General features: G+C 42.3%; 2 protein-coding genes across 5 annotated transcripts in view; one reads left to right on the forward strand and one right to left on the reverse strand.

Annotated features, from left to right (window-relative positions):
• LOC311023384 (uncharacterized protein) overlaps positions 1–14,883 on the reverse strand; it is a 32,702-nt gene extending 17,819 nt beyond the window's left edge. For 3 of the 4 annotated variants that reach the window (XM_084025192.1, XM_084025191.1, XM_084025190.1), the window contains exons 1-6: positions 14,623–14,883; positions 9,757–9,858; positions 8,560–8,762; positions 7,847–8,013; positions 6,569–6,703; positions 5,819–5,907 (exon numbers count right to left, since the gene is read on the reverse strand). In XM_084025192.1, the coding sequence (XP_083881318.1) occupies positions 5,819–5,907; positions 6,569–6,703; positions 7,847–8,013; positions 8,560–8,762; positions 9,757–9,858; positions 14,623–14,856 (930 nt within the window). In that variant the 5' untranslated portion in view covers positions 14,857–14,883. The remainder of the gene's footprint in view (positions 1–5,818; positions 5,908–6,568; positions 6,704–7,846; positions 8,014–8,559; positions 8,763–9,756; positions 9,859–14,622) is intronic. The other variant, XM_084025189.1, reaches the window with a different exon arrangement.
• A 5,330-nt stretch (positions 14,884–20,213) lies between these two features.
• foxb2 (forkhead box B2) lies at positions 20,214–21,733 on the forward strand. Its single transcript, XM_084024262.1, has one exon. The coding sequence runs from the start codon at positions 20,340–20,342 to the stop codon at positions 21,297–21,299; it is 960 nt and encodes a 319-aa protein (XP_083880388.1). The 5' UTR covers positions 20,214–20,339; the 3' UTR covers positions 21,300–21,733.
• The last annotated feature ends 217 nt before the right edge of the window (positions 21,734–21,950 follow it).

A 21,950-nucleotide genomic window follows, 5' to 3' on the forward strand; every position in this document is an offset into this window, starting at 1 on the left:
TTAGTGAAAAACATGCTGTTATCAACAGGCAGTTTGCCATTAAATACTACAGATGAGCTACATCTAATCTAATAGTGAGTAGTATTCTCACTTGTTCTTGATGATGTTACATTTTTATTCAAAAAGACAAACTTTGGAACACAAGAAATCTGAGTTCAGAGTTTTCAACATAACAGCAATCAGAAAAAAAACACAAATGTCAAAATGTTTATGAATCAAAGAGACATTTTTCTCCCTTTAATATAACATTGTGCATTTCTTCTCTTGCTATTTTATATAATGGCGTCCTTTCCCTTTGTTTCTTTTACCCAACCATCTCTGTTTATCTAATATTTTTCCTCCTCCACCTGTGTCTCTGTCACACTTTGCCTCTTCATCTCTTGCTCTCACACACTTTGCAGCTTCATCTTTCTCTCATACTAGGCCTAAAACCCCCCTCAACACCCTCCCTCTCTCTCTTTGGTTGTCTTTGCTCCACAGGTAGCAAGTCTTTAGCGGCTGCTTGCAGTTCTCCCAACCTGCCATCATTATGCACAATAGCCTTAGGTACAAAACTCAGGCCTCATAACTCACGCCCCGCATGCGTAAATTCCCGTGCAAACACAGTCAAAGCAAAAACACATTTCCTGCTGTCGCCAACATCTCCGGCAAAGAATTAATCAAGCGTTCATCCATTTAGGCTCTTTGCATACCCTTTCCGTCAGAACACAGAACGCTAAGAGAGTTGCGAGTTCTTCTCAGGCGATCGTTTCGCCACCCTGATGAATCCATCAAGCAAGGTTTGATTTATACATCTGTCTGTGATCACAGCGGTACAGCTACAGCAAATGGGGTGGCAAGGAGCGAGCTGACACCACCCTGCACAAATACACACATGCAAATGCACGCACACATGTGCAACCACTTGCCACACACACGTGCACATCCAGACGCACACATGCACAAACGGTCGCACGCTCTCGTTCACATTTGTGCGCACACACGAGAATATTACTGCTTATGAAGTTTTTGGAGAGACAGAGGGGAGAAGGGAGGGGGTAAAAGTTTGCAGAGAAAAATAAATGTCTTTCCGTCTGTCTATCTCATATGGGCCTTCTCTGCATGCTCCATTCACTCAGCTCTAAGTGCAGGGATTTGGGGGCCAAGATGTGAGCACTGAGTCTATAAATGTTTTGTTTTGTTTATTTGTTTGCCCTCAACGCCCAAGGAAGCAACAGGGGGAGAATAAAAATGGAGGACGAGAAAGAGATGGTGATGAAGAAACATCATAAGTTACTTTATTATAAGGAATAATATGCAACAATTTCCTTAAAAGCAATGTGTGGATTCATACAAAAACAATTTCCTATCAATCATCACTTATGGCTCCCTAGAAGTGTGTGTGAGACCTGCTCTCTTTTTCTTCTTATTTTACTGTGTTTGAGACTATCTGGGTGTCAGCAAAGATAATTTGGACCCAATGGATGAAAGAACAAGGAAGTCAGAGAGGAATAGAAAGCGTAGGATGGAGGGGCGGGGCTCCCTGACTTACTGGTCTTCAATCTTAGTCCCTGGGAGGCCCACCCTGCACCTGCTGTCTCCTAGTGCCTCTCATCAGAAAGGCATTTACAGAGTACCGTGGCTGGGGGCTCCTTCATTAGCAAGCATAATTATTTGTGCAAGTGGCGTAGGGCAAAACTGGCCCCGCATAAACAAACAGAAGGGCCGCAGGACTTTGAACAAACAACACATTAGAGACAATCATCGTTGCCAAATGAAACCTAAAGCACACCTCAGATGTAGGGATGGACACACACACGCACACACACACACACATGCACAGGAACAATAGCACAAATCTACAACATCAGACATTATAGCAAGGAACATGGAAATCAATGTCCAAAATAATAACAGATAAAAGTTGTATCCATTATACGATAACCAGAGACCTAGACGTATGCGTCTTATTTGTTGATGATGTGTTTACCACACAGACAAAAGAAATAAACAGGACAGTTATGTGGATATTTTGATAAACACTGGATAAGCATGCGTTCTTATCATAACCAAAATGCAAAACATGTATTACTTAGCCCCGGCTCCCCTGTTCAGTCTCAATGGCAGAAATAGCTTTCAAAAGGCTGAAAACAAAGAACACTCTTTTACATACTTCGATGTCCGTGTTGACTCAAAAAACACACACAGTGTGTGTGTGTGTGTGTGTGTGTGTGTGAGCTCCTGTCCTTCCCACAGTTCATCAACTCCACAGCATGACAACTCTTTATCCGACCAATGCTTCATCTGCCAGCGCTAATTACTGAGCCATGAAAACCTCTGATACACAAACACACACGCACTGCTATGAATATGTGAATAATGTGTTTTTAGTGTGGTTATTAATTTGAGATTCATGTAAGTGTTCCACAAAACATTTCACACTATGAAGAAAAGCCTTCCGACTTTTCTGTTACGCTGTACCGATTTAGCAACTAGCTGTCATGTCTGTCACGTCTACAGGTGATGCTGCACAATGACTGTGAGCCCTTGAGCATAAGGGTCTTGACCCCTATTTGCTCCTGTGGTGTCTCTTCTGCCAGCTGACACAGTGCTGCTTCTAGCATCAACATAGCCCCGGTTGGCTTGACCACAAAAATACCAGACTGAATACTTTGTCTTTATTCAGTGAGATACTGAGAAACGAGCAAATATAGAAAATGTAATTCTGGGGTGCGAGGATGGCTCAGCGGTAGAGTCGGTGCCCATGTATCGAGGCTGAAGTCCTCACCGCAGTGGCCCCGGGTTCAATCTGACCTGCAGCCCTTTCTGCAATGTCATCCCCATCTCTCTCTCTCTCTCTCTCTCTCTCTCTCTCTCTCTCTCTCTCTCAATAAAAGGCAAAAGTGGCCCAAAAAAATAACTAGAAAAAAAATGTAATCATGTTCAAGACAAAATATGTTCCTGCCATAACATAGGAAACTGCCTTACATAATGAATATAAATGATTATAAAGGATAGGGATAATTGTGAATACAAATGAATACAAATGTGATTTGTTTTATATTTAAGTTTCCTAGAAATACTTTAAAATCATTGCCTGAAGAAATCAGATGTTTTGATTTAAAAGATGTTTTTACCGTTATTCTTCCCCGGATTTTGACTGTATATAGACTACACAAGCTTCAATGGGCGTGTCCACCGCTGCAACTCATAAGGACTTATTTATTATTTAGAGTGTTTATTTACTTAGTTACCAAATGTCTGCTCTTGCTCATAGTTTGCATGGGATGCAAGTAGATGTTCCAACATGCAGCAATAAGAGAACATGCTCAGTATAGTTGCAGTTGTAGCAGTGACACTATGAAAACAACAGAAAAATTGCATAAACTTAAAGTATGTGCAGTTTAAACAGCAGACAAAGACACATTCTTGCGATACAGACTGAGAATTTGCATACTGAATGCTACAATATTTAAAATATGCAATAAAGTAAAACTGATAAGGTCACTTATCATTACATATTTACTCCTGATTTCACAGCGACACTGTAGCAGTTATATGCAATGAGACTCCTACAGCTGTTTGTACATGTTGAATTACAAACGACCATCACATAGCCTCATAAACATTCACATAATTATTGCTCAACTGCAGCATCGTGGGAAACTTTTTCATGATGGTTCATGAGCCGTATTTTTGTGCCCAAACACTGAACTATTGTTTGAGGAACTGACAGAAATATTTTCAGTTTAAAATGTAGCGCATATTGATGAGCGGATACAAATGACACACAGAAACATCCAGACATGCCCTTGGATTTTGAAAGAATGAAGCTCCATTCATTTGCACAATTCTCTTCCATAATAAAAGAGCACACAGACTGACTAATGTATGTTTGTACAGTATGAAAAAATACATTAGTCAGTCTATACAATGTGTCCATGTCGTTGCACTAAACCCACTCTGAAGCTTTTTCTTTTACTAACTAGGCAATCACAGTCACAGTCATCACAGATTTTTTTTAAATCCAAAAGCTCTCTTTCTGTCCTGTTTAACAGCTTTCAAACACACACACACACACACACACACACACACAGACAAAAAAAAACACACTTTGACAAACACATAACACATAAACCATTAAAGACTAATTGAATCTAATTTATTTAGTTTTCTGGAAAGAATCATTTAAGGCAGAACTTCCCTAAGCCCCCCAATAAATGACACTCTCATATCGTTTTCCTCTCTTTTCAAACACAATTAAAAAATAATATATAAATATATACACACTGCAAATGACATGCATATAAGGAGTTCATTTTGGAGCCCGATCTCAGGTCATTAGTAACCCACCATGACGCTGTGGAGTTGGAGGGTCCGCTGGCGACACACAGGCCCCTGGCCATTTATTCTATATTAAGTCTCTAATGGGCCCTCCTTCTCTCTCTCTCTCTCCCTCTCTCTCTCTCTCTCTCTCTCTCTCTCTCTCTCTCTCTCTCTCTCTCTCTCTCTCTCTCTCTCTCCCTCTCTCTCTCGCTCCTGACACACAGCATGTAGGCACAGCGCTGGTAAAATATGCACAGAAAGTCCGGTGCGCACACACAGACAAAGCCATTCAAATGAATGGTTATTTATTCGCTAAACGAGGATCTGGGTGTTTAATGTTCCTTGGACGTTAGGTAGTTTTCTGGGGGAGGCAGAGCCATACCCCTACGGCTACAGACATCATTTATTTTACACATAGCCTAATACCGCACGCTAGGCAGCCGCTGAGAAAAATGGGCTTTGGCAGTGAAAAGGAGATATAAAAGAAATAATGAATGATTTTTTTTTTTTGGAGGGGATAGTGCTGGTGATGGAAGGGGGGTGAACACATTAGAAGTTGCAGCAGGGAGAAAAGCAAGGGGGTAGGCTTAAAGGCTTATAGCACCCTCTGTGTGTGTGTGTGTGTTTGTGTGTGTGTGTGTGTGTGTGTGTGGGGGGGGGGGGTCTCAGAAGAGGGAGAGAGAGCGACACAGATCGAATGATACCAAAGTCAACACAGACATTCCACAATTGTGGAAATGTGTTCGTGTTTCAGTGTGTGTACTGTCAGTGGGGAGGCAGGTGATACCTGGTTGTGTGAGGCTCTCATTGATCTGCATCTCATCCAAATGCAGAACATCAGAGGGGTTCCTCTACTTGCATAACAACACTTCCCCAAAATGACACAGCGCCAGTGTGATGTATCCAAAACAACAAAGACATCAAAAGTAAAAGTAACTTTAAAAAAAAAAAAAAATGTATCGATTTTTGTTTGCAAAATGTATTTTCTCTCCCATCCCACTTTGAAGAAGGACTTTAAAATGACTGCAACTTATAAGCTTATTTGAAAGCAACTCACAAACGAAGTGGACGGCATTATATCCAAATATAGTCACAATGACGTATTAAAAAGAACCGGTCAGGTGAGTGAGGCCATTATATTCAGTGATAAGTGTATTAATTAGCCAACATTTTTATGTCAGCACAGACGCTGTAAGAATCCACAGAGTTTCAATTGCTGTCATGTTTAAAATATCTCATACTTTCAAGAGTTTCAATTTAATTGTAGTGTGAAATGGACACTTTTCTAATGTATTTAATTGAGTTGTAAATTGTCTTTAAATGTTATTAACATTAAGTGGGTCTTTATAACTCAAACTCTCCCCCAGTTAACGTGATTTATCTCCTGAACTTCAGATAACCTAATTATTTATGGTGCGGTGCACAGCTGGGTTCAGTTCAACCTTAATTGAACAATCAAACATTCGGAAAGATATTTCCAGCATTTTAAGTTTTTCCTATGATGAAAACGTACCTCCTTATATGTGGTGACTGAAGTGAGCGCTATGGTCATCTCTCCATCAGAAAACTCCTTCAGATCCAGAGTCAGCAGCTGCTCCAAGTCTACATCCAGTCAACACACAGACGATAACAGTTATATAAAATACACAAATACACAAAATAATACAAAACAATTTTAAAACAGACAAAAAAAAATAAAAAACACAAGCATGAATACCCTTTCTAGAAATTAATGTTTATTCGAAGGATGTTGCGGTACATGGAAAATGTGCCTCTACAGGGATTACGCTGATGGTTCGGCACAGAACAAATATTTTCCAACTTATTATAAACTGCATGAATACTTGCAGCACGACTTAAGTTAAAACAGTGCTCAAGTTTTGTTTGTGCAACCCAGTTTAATAACTGACTAGTTTGAAACTCGTTTGTAGTTAAACTGAGGAAGAACTTGCAAATAGTTGGAACCCAATTCAGGGCCACTACTTTGCTACTATAACAACTCCAAATGTATCCCATGAAAAAGGTTGATTATAGTTGATTCTTCACCTGCTGCTGTAGCTGACAATAATATGACGAGGATGGTACAGAAATGTACATTTATTATCTTTATTAAGTTGTAAAAAAGGAACACAAAGTTTCTACATCATAGGTTAATAAAACAATTAAAATAATCCAGGAGAAATGGGTTGCATGCCACCCCATCGCTCCCTCTTCTTCAAATACACTATTCTGTGTTCGATGCTCTGCCTGTGTAAATATGCACCTTGTAGCGTCGCCTCAACATGCTGACCTGCTGTGACATCACTCCGTTGCTCCAAGGATCTCATGAGATCCTCCAGTTGGGCTGACCGACGGCCATGTTTCATCCACAGAGCTTCACTTTGCAGCCGCAATGCCTCTGTCAACACATAACAACAACACAACGACCAATGATGATCAATATAGTTTGTCTATGAATTTCTGCCTTTCAGAGATGCATCTTTATGAATCACTTTTAACTAGTTGCCATCAGGGATGAGTGAATAACACATAAATATTATCACCAAAATGTGTATTGTTTTATTAATCTATGTGGCGAAATTCAGATGAGGTTAGACTTTCTACCTCAAAACACAAAACCAATCATTCACATTTAATGATTAAACAGAAACATTTTGGACTATGGTCATGTGAGCTACCTCTGGTTCAAATATTCACATTGTGTGCTATTCCAATATTTCCCACTTGCACTTGAAAATGTGACAAGTATACAAGTTTCCAATTATATACTATTAAGTTAATGTGATTATAAACAAACAGAAATGTTAAAATGTCTATGAATAGCTAGTGGTCAGTTCAGTATAGAGACCTATACAGACACTTTTGACAGAGTTTATGAGGATCAGGAATTGAGCTACTCGCCTCTTTAAGAATCAATGAACCTGAGAATGCACTGTCCGAAGAGCTCTCACAAAGAAATATGAGAACTGGACTACAAACAATACATCACTCTCCTGCTCTAATCATCTCTCACTCCATCCACCTAAATCCACTTTTCCCTCTATGGGACCATTCTCTGCCCGCCAGTCTTTCTGTAAATCACAGCGAGAGACGGCAGAGGAGTTATTGACCTGAGATCAGGCATTTCTCCTGTCCAACCTTTACACAGCTGCTTAACATTGACAACATGTAGACTTGTTTGGCAGGCTGTAACTGACTTAACAACATACACACCGTTGTATTCTCTGACATTTACTGATTCCTCTATTATTGACTTGCCTTTTATCCATGTCAAACATATATTTTCTTTGATTTCTTTGAACAACTTTTGTTACTTTAAAATGTAGCTACCCGATAAAACAAAAACAACATAACAGACTAAACTAACTTCCATAAAAGTCACATTACGGGACTCTGTGTGCCTTTCAGCACTCTTCCTTACTCACACTCACCAGCCCTCATCTCTGCTGGTGGGTGTTAAGCGAGTCATGTCAGGGGATTTGTGTGTGTCCTCCTTCATCGCCCCATTACTCCCCCTAAGGGGCACCTGAGCCTCCCTCACCTCTGAGAGTCTCCCCCAGCGCTGCTCCGATGTGCTCTGCTGCCTCTTGAAGAATCTCCCCGGCGACTGTCGTCACCGCGGACGATGCCCCATCATCCCCTGCGTCCTGCTGCCCGTCGTCATGGACCACTCGTAGGATACTGGACTCCAAGGTGTGGTGCTCTGAACTAGTGGAGGAAAAATGATGGGGGTGAAGAATATACGGATGGCTGCAGGGGAAGGAGCCATGATTGTGAGGCATTTGCATAAATATAACTCCCCTTTGGGTCATGAGTGATGAAGACACGCAGGCCTGAAATACACAACGGAACATACTCTCAATCCCCCACATACACTTATGAGCCAGAACCCACTGTGTCCAGATATATTTGTGGTCTGTGTTTGTGTGTATGTGTAAACATAAAACATTCTTAATTCACTGAACCCTCTTTTAGGTTCAAGATTTTAATCCAGCAGTTAAAGATGAAGCTGAAGTTATGGTAAATGGACCTTTCTATCTAACTAGCTACTCAAGGCACTACATTACATTCACTTTTACCCATTCACACACGGTCATGATTCACTAATGCAGAGGAGCTGCCTGCACATCAGGATCCAATCGGAAGATTGGGGGGCGTCTCGCTCTACCTCTGAGCTGCAGCCGTCCGTGTTATCTACACACTGACCTGTCGTTTGTGCTTCGTCATGATGTGAGTGCATCTGCGAGTGTTTACCTATCTAGCAGTCCATCTCTCAGCAGTGTTAGTGAGAATTTTCCAGTGTGATGAAGCTTCACGAGATCTACGTCCTCTCTCCACAGCAGCGAGCTCTCACTAATGTTCACCCTCTGCAGATACCTCGCCGTCTCCCCAGGCAACTCGGTGTCACATCGCCGCCGGTGCAGCAAGGGCACACATACTCCACCTGAAGCTTCCTTCTGGGGCACATGAACGCACACGATAAATTACTAACTATAATAACTATATCAAATACAGTATATTATGAGATTGTTGCATATACAAATCAGAGGAATTCTGTTATCACAATGAGAGAGGGAGAGGGGGGGGAGAGAGAGAGAGGCAGCCAGTCATTCTTGCAGCTCCAGGTTGCTGTGGTATGCAGAAATGACTCGTATGATGGCAACCCAGGCCGGCGCAGGCCCATCACCCACTTCTGGAAGTCTCTGTCTCAGGAGAAAGGTGCAACAGGCTTGCTGCCCATTCTGGGCCATCCTATCCTGGCTCAGCTCTGTCCAACCGACACCTGATAAGCCATCAAGACTGGGATCTACCATTGCTTGTTGCAAGGCAAAATGGTGAGGCTTTCAAATCCTGTTGTGTCTGCTTTCACTCCCACTAAGCCTCACTCAACATGGCCTTGTTCTGTGGGCTAAGTGTTGAGGAAACATGTATGCCTGTGCCGTGGTCATGTTCCATTCTAGTTCTTGGACATGTAATGCTCCTTTTCAGGGTCTGTGTCACTGCAACAATGCAGGGCTGTTGAAACAGGAGTAGTTTGTTGTATTCCAGCTAATTAGGGTGACATAATCGGGACCTGCATTCTGGTTAGGCAGGTCTTTGTGGATAGAGTCGGTGGCTGAATATTCTGTTGGATGATGAGTTTTGAGATGGGAGCTGAGATTTGTGGCTTTTCCATCTTTAGTCATTGCTTGTTTATCTTACAGCTTATAAATGACTTTAATTGGGTTTGTTTGAAACCATAGATGTATGCACCAAGTAGGTGCATTTGCATTCTTGGCTAATCACAGCATCTTTCTAAGATGAAAAAAGACATGTTCACTGCAACAATCTAACAGCATAAATTACATTTATATAACCACAAAAACACAAAATCAGATGTGCTAGCAAGTTACTGTTTTGATACACTACCATTGCATAGTTAAATACACACATTGAAACAATGCATGTTACCTGGCTGAGATGTAGCGCCATGCACAGTGTTGCAGCCACAGTGTCAACATCTGGCTCTGGTCCACCTAAAACAGCATGGATGGGATCCTCTAGTGCATCCGCCTGGAAACACACACACAAACATTCAAGGTTATTGTTGACTTCTTCATTTCTAAAAAGGCTGGACAAGACATTGTTCCGTGATAGTTAAACTCTTTGTTTCCCAACATCTAAGAAAGGATGGAGGTAACAGTACTGTTCATCACTATTTGATTTGATAGATGATATAACTGACATGTCATGAAATTACATGAAATTCCTTGAGCCAGCATGACTGTGTTATAACTACTGTTTTAAAGCAGCAGTGTGCATTAATAATGAAATCATGGTGGTGTTTTAGCTTGTGCTTAAAAGAGAATAATATTCACTATGCACTATACTAGAGGCCTGGTCTAAGAGCAACATTTTCACTGCTTACTCACTGTATCAAAGAAGTGATGACTTCCATTTATTGCGCTAAACAAAGCAGACAAACATTCCCCATTTAGGTTAAGTGCACATTAATGACAGATCCATTACAGAGACTGGGCATTTATCTTTGGGTGAAAAAGGCAGAAAATGAAGTGTCTCCCTTCATTTATTGACTGGAACTTTAATATGGGATTCTGGCATTGGTATTTAAACACAGGCATTCACATAGAGTTAGGGGCACATAAAGGTCCGGTCTCTGGACATTAAACGTGTCTTTGTGAGGGGGAAAAATCAAAACATCTTTAAAGAAATTAGCAAAGCCTTCCTCATGAATGACATACATCCTCATGCATTACACCTACTGAAAATAAAAGAAGAACATTCCCATCTTGCACTGGGTTTTCTGTATCGGTTTATAATGTTTTTATCTAACTGATAAGCTGACTCACCAGCACAAGCCTGCCCTGCCGCCTGCACCATTAATCAAGAATCAAAATGTGTATACAATAAGTATCCTGTCTATCTGGAGCTAACCTTAATGGGCTTGTAGGATCCTCTTGTGGGAAAGGGTGGAGCAGTGGAGGGGAGGAGGCAAGTTAACAAAAGAAAAGACAGTCTACAAACTTATGGTGTGCTTTTACATTAATGTAAATATGAAGTCAATGGGATAGGGCATTCATGGTCTTTTGATGACCACAGACTGCCGCTTTTATTTAATTTGGTAATCCTGCTTTCTCATAAATCACCCTGACACATTTGTCGGCATGTCAAATATAGAATGATTTAAGGGAGTTGGCATCTTGTTTCTGTTCCTAGGGCCTGATTCCTAGGGCCAGATGGATAAATGAAATGAGGGGAGAGGTCAGAGGCTGTTGCTTGGATAGAGAAACGAGTGTAGTGAGATTGGAGGAAGGAGGGCAAAGAGTTTGAAGAGGCTTGCAAAAAAGGGGGCTGAAATAGATTATGGGAAGCAGATTGATATATCTGGGGGGGGGGGGAATGGAAGCTAGACAGGTGAAAAAATGTGATAGAGAAAAGAGAGAGAAATCAGGAAGGAGAAATTAGATAAGAGGGAGCGAAGATGAGAAGCAAAGAAGTTGAAAGGGAGGGAGAGAACACTATGAAGAGGAAACAGGAGAAGGTGTGTGTGTGTGTGTGTGTGTGTGTGTGTGTGTGTGTGTGTGTGTGTGAGAGAGAGAGAGAATGAGAGGGGGAGGAGGTCTGCAGTCAGTCCCTTCATAGGCGGGAGAGAGAAGGAGAGTAAATCAATACTAGATAACCAGAGAAAGGAAGCCATGCATTAGCAGGAGAAAAGGCCACTCAGTTCTGTTCTTCAGCAGCAGGAGAACATAAGTGTGTGTGTGTGTGTGTGTGTGTGTGTGTGTGTGTGTGTGTGTGTGTGTGTGTGTGTGTGTGTGTGTGTGTGTGTGTGTGTGTGTGTGTGTGTGTGTGCACAAGCATGCAATGGCCATCTGATACCCTTCAATTTGAGTGTGCTTCCCTGTGCTCTATCTCGCAACATTCAAGCTCTCTCCACTCCTCTCCTCGTCGCTGGCCAAGTTCGGAATATATTATGAACCTCAATTTGTATTTTCATCCAAATATTAGTCTGAGATGAGTAGATTTACTCACTCACAGTAATTGCTCCATGCATAAAAGATGTGGCGCTGTTAAATAGAATCTTTAAAATTATTCTGAAAGAGTAAATGTTTACATTTCTGGTGTTTGCAACCATTGGAGCAGTCTGTCCAAGTATATTAGATTGAAGTCAGCAAAGATCATAACCAGACATCTTGATCATATCATATGCATGTAATCATATCTATGGGAGTCTCAGTTTCATCTGACGTCCATGTCTCTGGACACAGAAGTGAAGCAAAGGAAGCCCTCTTAACAGGCAGAATACAAAAACACACTGATAATGGAAGGGAAGTTATTCTTGCTGTGTCAGCTACGGAGCCACAATACTACTATTTACATAATACACATACACGGATAGGGCTGCCACAATATCAGATTTTCACTCCACAATTATCATGGTCAAAAGAATTCACATAAACAATATTCATCATCATTTCAAGACATTTGAAAAAATATATAATGCTATCAGTCAAATTCATTTTTTTACTTTGTTTTTTGGTCATATTTGGCAAAATAATTGGACTCAAAATACAATTGTAGGGAGGCGGAGAGAGACTGTAAACATGAAAGGATTTAAGAGGCGCTCGATTGCTTATTGGAAACACAATTTTGAAAACGACCGTTTCTGTACTAAACTCAAAGCCAGAGTTAATGTGGTCCTAAAAAACCTTTTCGTGTTGTCTGTGTGTGTGTGTGTGTGTGTGTGTGTGTGTCTGTGTGTGTGTGTGTGTGTGTGTGTGTGTGTGTGTCTGTGTGTGTGTAGACAGAGAAGGGCAGATGGTGGAAGTCCACTCAGCACATTGCTTCGCTCTATGCCAAATGATGGGAGAGTCAAGGAGGGAGCGCTGTCATACAGAGAAAAACCAAGTGAGGAAGAAAGATAGGTTCGGTAAGCACTAAGAGCCAAGTCAATTAGAGGTATGGCCGTTCTGGATGGTGGCCATACAGAGAGTAGAGAGGGGGGAGGATGACAGAGTGGTCAGCAAAATAGCGATTTCATCAAAGTTTATATTTGAAAGCTGTGTGTGTGTGTGTGTGTCTGTGTTTGTGTGTCTGTGTGTGTGTGTGTGTGTGTGTGTGTGTGTGTGTGTGTGAGAAAGAGACAAATGGTTGATAATCATGACATGTGTCCTCCATGACACTCATCAGTTGCCCTCCTTATCACTCAATTACCCGGCTGTGCTCTGATCTGAAGATTTACTTCTTAGATCTTCTCTTCAGCTTTCTACTATGTTTATGTAAAGCACATCCCATATAAAAACTTGTACCCTCTTTAATTCCAACCATGCTGTTCATATGCACATTAGTATTGTGTCGGCGGACACCTGTTTGGATGAATAAACTGAATATTCTGAATACTGAGTGATTTCAACCAAGAATGAAATATAGTGACAGCACAAACATTTTACTCCAGAATCTATTAAACTAAAAACATTTTGTTTATGTTGATTATGTTCTTTTATAGAATTCCCCAACTTCAAAAGCATGTTTTACTATCATTTATTCCTAAATCCGCATTTGTATACAAATTGATAGCAATGTGTATACCTTAACAGCATCACCTGTTATCACGTATGGCCAGGAAGCATCCAGTTTTGGCTTTGACTCCTGTGAGTGATTGCACAGACATGATTGTCATCTGCTGATGAAGATCATGTGGTATGATTGCAAGCTCTAAACATCTACAGTTAACTGAGCAGCTCCTTCTGCTGATGAAGACCATGTGGATTTTGTTTAGTTTTGGATTTTGCATCAGAAAAAAAAGTGGTAATTGCTTCATAGAATAAATTGGATGAGACTGATAAATACATTCTAAGAAATTGATTAAAACAGTAAATCATGTGTGAACAAAGTAATTGATGGTGGTGTATATGTTTGTGTTTTCCCACACCACACTTTCTGATCTATTCCTGACATCGATGGTGCCTCGACATGTTCTATCCTGATAAGAGAATTCATACGGAAAACGCAAAAAAAATATTATCTCAGCCAATATAATGTAAATCCCTAAAGAGCAGTCTCGCAACATCGACTGGGCACTGAGCCGTTACAAATACTCTTTGGAGTGAGAATATATGTTTTCACAGTCAAGGACATGCACTGCAACTGATAATATGATCATGCCTTTTAAACAAGAGTAGTTTGAGGGGCCCCTACAACCCATGGCCTCAAGGCATGTACATCATCCATGAGAGGAGCCCTGATGTGAACCATGCAAGTGTTGCAGAGCTCTCAGTCACTCTAATGTACACTAGCTTGTATACAGACATGTAAAACGAGTTTAACCACATATTATAATATATTACAATATGCCCCAAAGGCCCCACAGTCGTACAGTCTATATATATTAGGTTGTTTACTATTTACATGAGGCTTTTTTTTATGTGTTAACTATATTCAGTCCTGGATCAAATGCAAATCATGAGTCAGTATCTGCAGAGCAACCAGATATCAGAGAAGGAAGGACAGCCTCTGGCTAAACTTGTTGATGTCACGCCTCCCCCTCATTAGAAATCAGTTCCTCATTCAAATTCACACACTGATGTTCCTCTAAACACAACGAGCTTATTGTACGGGGCCAAACACCCTTTCCTCTCCCGTGTGCTGTCGTATTGTCGATCTACAGGTGCTTGAATGGGGGGGGGGGAACCGAAGGGAAGGCTTTTTCAGCAACAGGAACGCCGCCTGTAGCACAGCAGTATCAGCCTTCCCGTCATGGTCTCATTCATTACACCCACAACCTGGTGTTAACGCCGCTGACGGCTCTCAACTCACCCCGAGTCTGCTCTGGACCCTCCGTAAATACTCTTCCATGTCGGCCTGCGTCGCTACTGCGTCGCTGCAGATCTCCCCATAGACCAAGTTTCGGCAATAATGCTGCTGATGCGCGCGCGTGTGCGTGTTTTTTTTCTCCCGCTTCCGAGTCCCCCGCTGCGCTCGCACTGCAGCACTCTCTGCTGCTGTGTGTGTGCCGTCGGTCCTCCCCTTCTCTACGGGGTGAACCCACATCACCGAGCAGTGGGTGTGACGGCAGGAAGAGGAGATCCGCAGGAGGCGCGCTCGGTGATTCAACCGCGCTCCCTGCGGTAGGGACAACCCCCCCACCACCCGCCCTCCTCAACCGTCCCCCCACATATGCACACACACAAACACACCTATCCTATACCGTCCATAGGCTCAGCGTCCAGTCCACCAATGACAAAACGTAACGGAGGATCAATAGTACTGCTCCAGCACCATGGACAGCACCCTTTCATTGCCGGTGGCTTTAGTGTTGATTTCAGCACCGCCACGCTTCTTTATCACAGAAATGTGTTTATGTTGACGTGCCGCAATTTTCACACATTTTTCCATTGCCGCAATATGATCAACACCACTTCCAGTGCTCTGCAATGCGTTTCTGGATTGTCTGCGTGCGCGTGTGTGTGTGCGTGCGTGTGTCAGACAGGAAGCACTTTAATTAATCTAAAAGATGACCTGTGAGTAACAACCTGAGAAAGATAGAGAACTCAGGAACACAGTCTCTCTCTCTCTCTCTCTCTCTCTCTCTCTCTCTCTCTCTCTCTCTCTCTCTCTCTCTCTCTCTCTCTATCTCTCTCTCTCCCTCTCTCTCTCCCCATCTCTCTCTCTCTTCCACTCATTCACTCGCTCACACACACACACACACACACACACACAGGCACGTACACATACAACAGTAACACACAATAGTAAGTCAGCTGGCCATAAAACTTTAATATTTAAAATGAACCAGGCATGTATCACTGGTGCCACTGTATTTAGCTTTTTATATTTTTTTGGTTTTAATATGCCCTTGCATTTACGTGTGTTCTGCTAGTTATTTATCACGTACATGGCTGAAATTAACCTCATACATTTGTTGGGCCCCTGCTGACCCCCCAATAACCACCTTCTGTGCATCATACAGTACGTAGTCAGTACACATATGCTGGAATAATACTATCTGGCCCCAGTGTCTCCATAAGTAATTCATTTTTGATAATTAGAGTGAACACAACTGCATTTAGGAACTGCACCATGCAAGCACAATGTAAACACAGGTTGCCTCTTGAAAACTGGGTAACAACTTTTCTATAATAACAGGACCTGCTTGTTGCAGTAACAGTAATCAAATGATCACCTGGAGCTCTTGGGGTACCTGGACAGTTGCCTGCTCTGCCATGTTGGTAATCATCATCCTATCATATGTTGGCCTTGACTACCAAAATGGAACTATTGAGTTTTGGACTGACCCCTAGTCTACATAGTGGCCCGAAAACAGCAACAAAAGTGGGATGTTAATCACAAGATCAGATGAACACTGGAACATATATTATGGTAATACATTAAACATACAGTAATACTGAGACACAATCATTTGTAAAATGTTATGCATGTGTGTTCATTTTTCGCTGTCAATGGTTTTTAGTTCAGAACAACTTTGGAATGACAGTAACCTAACTCTTTTTACTGCAGTAGGCAATATGGGCATCTTCAAAACGTGATTTTCCATTTGTGGTTTTTACAGTAATGTAATGTATTAACAGTAATGGTGGCTGTGTTAGTGCAGTATCAATGTGGGGAGCTAAAAAGATCTTTGTACTCTCAGACCAGAGTTAAGCCAGACATAATCAATATAATGTCCCGTTTCCGGCCTCAAAATAAAACCTTCAATGATGGGATATCGCTAAATCGGCTGTGCATTGTCATTACTGTGACTGCTCATAAAAATCAAAGGAAAATTCCCACACGTACATTTTTTAAATCTTTCTGTATGAGGCACTCGGGAAAAGAAAGTGTGATGTTTTGTGCTGGTGATGTTTGGTTAAAATGTAGCATAACTGTTGCTGATGATATGAGATATCTCTTCTTTGGCCAGTTATGGATGGCAATAAGAAAAGTCGAAAACCAAACAGTGAACTAACTAACTAAAAATAATCTCAAAAAAGTAAAATAGTAACACAATAGTTTGAATGTTTATTGTAGTTTAAAGGTTTTCCTTTGTGATGTGAAGTGAGCTTCTGTATAGATTGTCATCTTGATGAATGGCTGCTGTGAATAGAGCAGCTGACAGCCTGCAATGGCAGCTGAGATGAGCAGACCTCAGTATGGTCAGTTACAGTCTATTGCAGCATTACCAGGGGCTAGTTCAGTGCAATAAGAATACCCTGGAAGTCAGTGAAAGCAGAACTGGACTGAATCACAAGGAAATCTGTTTCAGGTTTGCTATTGTGGCTGACAAAAGCCACAGTATGAATATGAAGAGGCATATGAGAGAAGGTCACTGTGGTGAACTTCAGTGGTAGGTGGTTAGGCAGAATATGGACATGTTATGAGGCTTGAATTTATTCTTCTGATTTAGTGTATGTACATTAGTTTATGAACCACTTTCATCTGGATGAAACATATTCAGACCATCAGTGTTTTGACACTATTAGAAGAACACCTTGCTATTCAGTGTAGTCTAATTCAACAGCACCACAAAATGTATATGGAGTGTCTGTTGACTTAGATTACATTGTACTGTACACGCCTGCAATGTTCCCACAATGTGTTATGACCAGACATACATTTCTTTGCAAATTAAAGTATTTATCAGTATGTTATTCAGACACTGGTATATGCAATGTGAAATCAATCGTTAGTCTTGGGTAAAAGAAGAGGAGAGTTTGAGAAGAATATACCAGACTGAAAGCTTTAAAGTCAGTGTACAAAGTTTGCCACTGTGATGATTAATGATGATATAGTTATACCTTAACTGACTGAGATAACTCTTGAAGGCAACAAGCACCGCAGCTTTGATCCATTGATGGTCCTGCTGGCTCGCTCTTTTATGGGGACATGAAAATATCTGTCGTATTTTGCTTCTGAATAATTTCCCATCACACAAGTACGTCTTACAGCGTCTGCTCCGCAGTCCTAAACTGGTTTAATTTTCCATTGAAAACAATAGGCCTCGCTAATTGATTTTAATGGCTCTCTCCGCGACGATGAGCCCCTTATGACTTGGAGAGAGGTCTTTAAGATTATTATTATTAGTATAATTGCCATTACCCCCACACTTTCCCTTTGCGAATGGGAGACAGAGAAAGAATATCTTTGCCCTTAAGCTGAACAAATAATTATTAGAGACAGGAAACAAACAGACGACCGTCACTCACACACACACACACACACACACACACACACACACACACACATAAATGCTCCACCTTAGAGTAGACCCCCTCCTGGCGACCCTCATTCCCTCCGCCGCTCTCTTCGTGCAGCGTGCCGCTTGTAATTTATGCAAAATTAATTGATACATCTTTTATAATTGATGTGCTGTAAACTTAATGAGTAATTTATGTAATTAGTCAATTAAGGATAATTCCAGCATATGTTCCGTATGCCCAGAAGGTGTGCTTTACAACTAGTTATTTGTCCAGGAGTTGGGTGCAGGCGAAGACTGCCGTAGACTACCTAATTAATTTTGTTATGCAGATCAGCCACGGTGTCTATTTAACGGCCCCCTTTGTGAAAACAGATTTAATATTGATCTTTCCTGGGTGTTTAAAGAGGATGCTTTTACCCGCATTGGCCTCTGAGGGCCTCAGAGTTTCACAACTCATTTTTCAGGCGCCAGGAAAACAATTATCCAAAGAAAAAGAAAAAAAACACACAAGCACAGCAACGACTTTCTTTATTTAGCCATGAATGTATAAATGTTCACTCTTTGTCAGGCAAAGTGGCACTAAAAAGTGATTTTCCTTGCAATTACATGATGTCTTTAAAATATGCTCTCCATCGACACGGTTGACCTTTTGAGTGCTTGAAGGACTGAGGCATAACAGGAGATATACACCCGCTAATTAATTGACACAGTTTTGAATATTCATACCTAATACAGCGAGCTTGCCCTTAATTACATTGTTGGACTTCTCTCATAGGAGGCTAAATCACGAAAGGCTTAATTATTGTAATGTATTCGGGGCCCCACCGGGGCACCGGGGAAGACAGGAGCCGTCAAGGACCCAGTCATGACACCTGGCTAAAAAATATATGGGAAGGGGAGCAGCTTTTGTTGTTCTCCGCAGAACCGAATTCCAAGCTGGGGATGAAGTTTGTTTACATCCTTGTAGGATTCACCGGAGAGTGTTTGAACAGACAGACAGCCGCCGGACTCCCCTCTCAGCAATTAATCAACAACAGCCCTCTCTCTCTCTCTCTCTCTCTCTCTCTCTCTCTCTCTCTCTCTCTCTCTCTCTCTGCATGTGCACACTGGTGTAATTGAGAGCAGAGGAGTAAAGCGCACTGATGATTGTGCGCAAAGGAAGACATGATTTATCGTTTGCAAAGTCTGAAAGTGCAATCGAGCAATTTTAACAAAGAGGTTGTATTTATATATTCCATTCTTTACTATTTATTTCCTCAGGTGAAACAGCGTGCTGAGTTGGTCACTTTCTCTGTCATGGTTACGCCAATCATGTTATCACAGCACAAGACATATTGATTAAATATTCAGAAATATTTATGACACAGCGATCTTTATCCAGCACTCTAACATTACAGCAGGTATATCCCATACAAGTTGACTGGCTGCTTTTTTTGTGACCAGAGAGGTCAAAGGTCAGGGGCAGCTACAGAGGAGCAGTCAGGGAGCTCGGGGACTTCGCCACATGCTGAAAGACAGAGAAGCGTGGTCCCTTTAAATACAGTTCAGTGGTTAAAATTAGTTATTTTTCTGTCCCTGTGTACATTAAGCAGGACTCTTTGATTGGTAAACAGGAGATACGAAGCAAACCCCATCTTAAAAGCACCACCCACCCCTCATTTTTATTCGTTTCTTTACCCCCATCTCTGTCTCTCTCTCTCCACCCCCTTCTCTTTCACTCTCTCTCTCACACACGCGCACAAGCACACACACACACACACACACACACACACACACACACACACACACACACACACACACACACACACACACAGCCCTCTGCTCTCCCCTGACGTGTCCCCTAAGTGTCTGGATAACAGATAATAGAGCCAGCGACCTGCGGGGGTCTTACAAAAACAGCGCTCGACGAGTGGGAGCATCGCACAAGAGGAGAGGAGAACACACCACACACAGACAGCGAGGCAAACCGGCCCCTCAGATCCTTCAACCCGCCGCGGAAACTCGGACCGCTTGACTTTTACGCACAAAGACTGACTTTTACGCACAACGCCGAGAGAATACTTTGAAAAAGAAAAGTCCGTAGAAGAAACCTCGGGATGCGGGCGCTTCTCACGGATCTTACCTGACAGTTGCGGGCCTTTAGGCTACATTAGGCTACTGTCCGAAAATGTACCTTCTATCTATCTTCTAGTCTGATGGCTCAGAACTTTGGGACAGATCCGTCAGATGGAGACTTTATGAAAACTGTCAAAACAGTTCCTTAAAATATAGAATCTGAAGTATAACTTTAAAGGCGGTTTCATTAACAATTCAAAGTTCTACAAAACGGTATCCAGCCATGCCTCGTCCTGGGAAGAACTCATACAGCGACCAGAAGCCCCCATATTCCTACATATCCCTGACAGCGATGGCTATCCAGAACTCCACCGAAAAGATGCTGCCTCTGAGTGACATTTATAAGTTCATCATGGACCGCTTCCCGTATTATCGAGAGAACACTCAACGATGGCAGAATTCCCTGCGACACAATCTCTCCTTTAACGACTGCTTCATCAAGATCCCTCGGCGGCCCGATCAGCCCGGGAAGGGCAGCTTCTGGGCTCTCCACCCGGACTGCGGTGACATGTTTGAGAACGGCAGCTTCTTGAGGAGACGGAAGCGCTTCAAGGTGCTGCGCGCGGAGCACATGGCCTGCAAGAACTCCCCGATGATGCACTACTTTCACCATCACCACCACCACCCGGGAAACAAGCTGGGCACCGCATCCGGCCACCATGACCACACGGCTGGCCCGGCAAGCGCCGTGGGTCGTGTCCCTCCCTTCCAGGGCTACGGGGGCATTTCTTGTGCACAGTCCGGCGGGTTCAAACACCCATTCGCCATCGAGAACATTATAGGACGGGACTATAAGAGTGTGATGGCCAGCGGGCTCCCGCTCACCTCGGTCATGCACCACCTGGGTTACCCGGTGCCCCCGCAGCTCAGCAGCGTGGTCAACTCCATGTGGCCGCACTATGGCATGCTGTCGGAGTCCATGGGTGGCGTGCATGTACCCCCATCATCCGAGTACGCGCCCTTCAGCGTCTCAGCAAAAGGCCTGTACCACAATGCCAACGGGCAAACCCTGCCCGCGGTCCCCGTGCCAATAAAACCCACCGCGTCCCTGGGTCCCGTCCCCAGTTTGACGGGCCTGCAGTCCGGCCCGGTCCAGCTCTGCTCACCGGTCTCAGTGATGGAGAAAAGCGACGTGCTCGAGGGGAAAGGCAACCCGATGCACCCGGCTCTCCTGCTGTCCTAACCGGGTAAATTGCGGGTCATTTTTGAAAAGTAAAGCAACTAAGACGTTGGACATTATTTTGCATCAAGTAAGACTGAAAAGGCCCATCAGCAGCATCATAGTTTAAGTCAAGTGCAGCTGTAGGAGAGCTGTAAAAACTAAGGTTAACATTGTGCTGTGTAATGATTTTTCATTAGACCCATGTTGATTGAAATCATAATTTATTTGCACAATTTGTGAGGACATTTACCACATACTGTAATGTGGCACTGATAAATACAATCAGACAAGTAGATATACGCTGAACCCAAAGAAAGCTTTGATTTAGGAGACAAATTATTCCCAAATGTAAACCATCAACTGTTTATATTTTTGCTCTTATTCTATTTCTATGTATGGCAGGCTATCGGCTAAAGACAAATAGGCCTTGTTGTTTTGTTTTGTTTTTTAATTATTAGGCCTGTTGCACTTTTTTTTGTGTGTTACATAGCAGTGAATTGAAAATGTCATGCTTGTATTATAACAGTATTTATCTGAGAATATTCATAAAGAACTTAAAACCGAATCTTCCTTGGTGTTCCTTTTAGTTATTTATATACTCGTTTTGATTAAATGTCGCGCGTTCTTCGGGATTACTGTTTAATGTCCACAATTGAAAGAAAAAAATGACAT

Source organism: Eutrigla gurnardus (genome assembly GCF_963514095.1).
Source record: "Eutrigla gurnardus genome assembly, chromosome: 13".
Taxonomy (NCBI): Eukaryota; Metazoa; Chordata; class Actinopteri; order Perciformes; family Triglidae; genus Eutrigla; species Eutrigla gurnardus.

Bases quoted from the DNA above. Each gene is read 5' to 3' on its own strand.
- foxb2 (XM_084024262.1), top strand. From the start codon at position 20,340: ATGCCTCGTCCTGGGAAGAACTCATACAGCGACCAGAAGCCCCCATAT.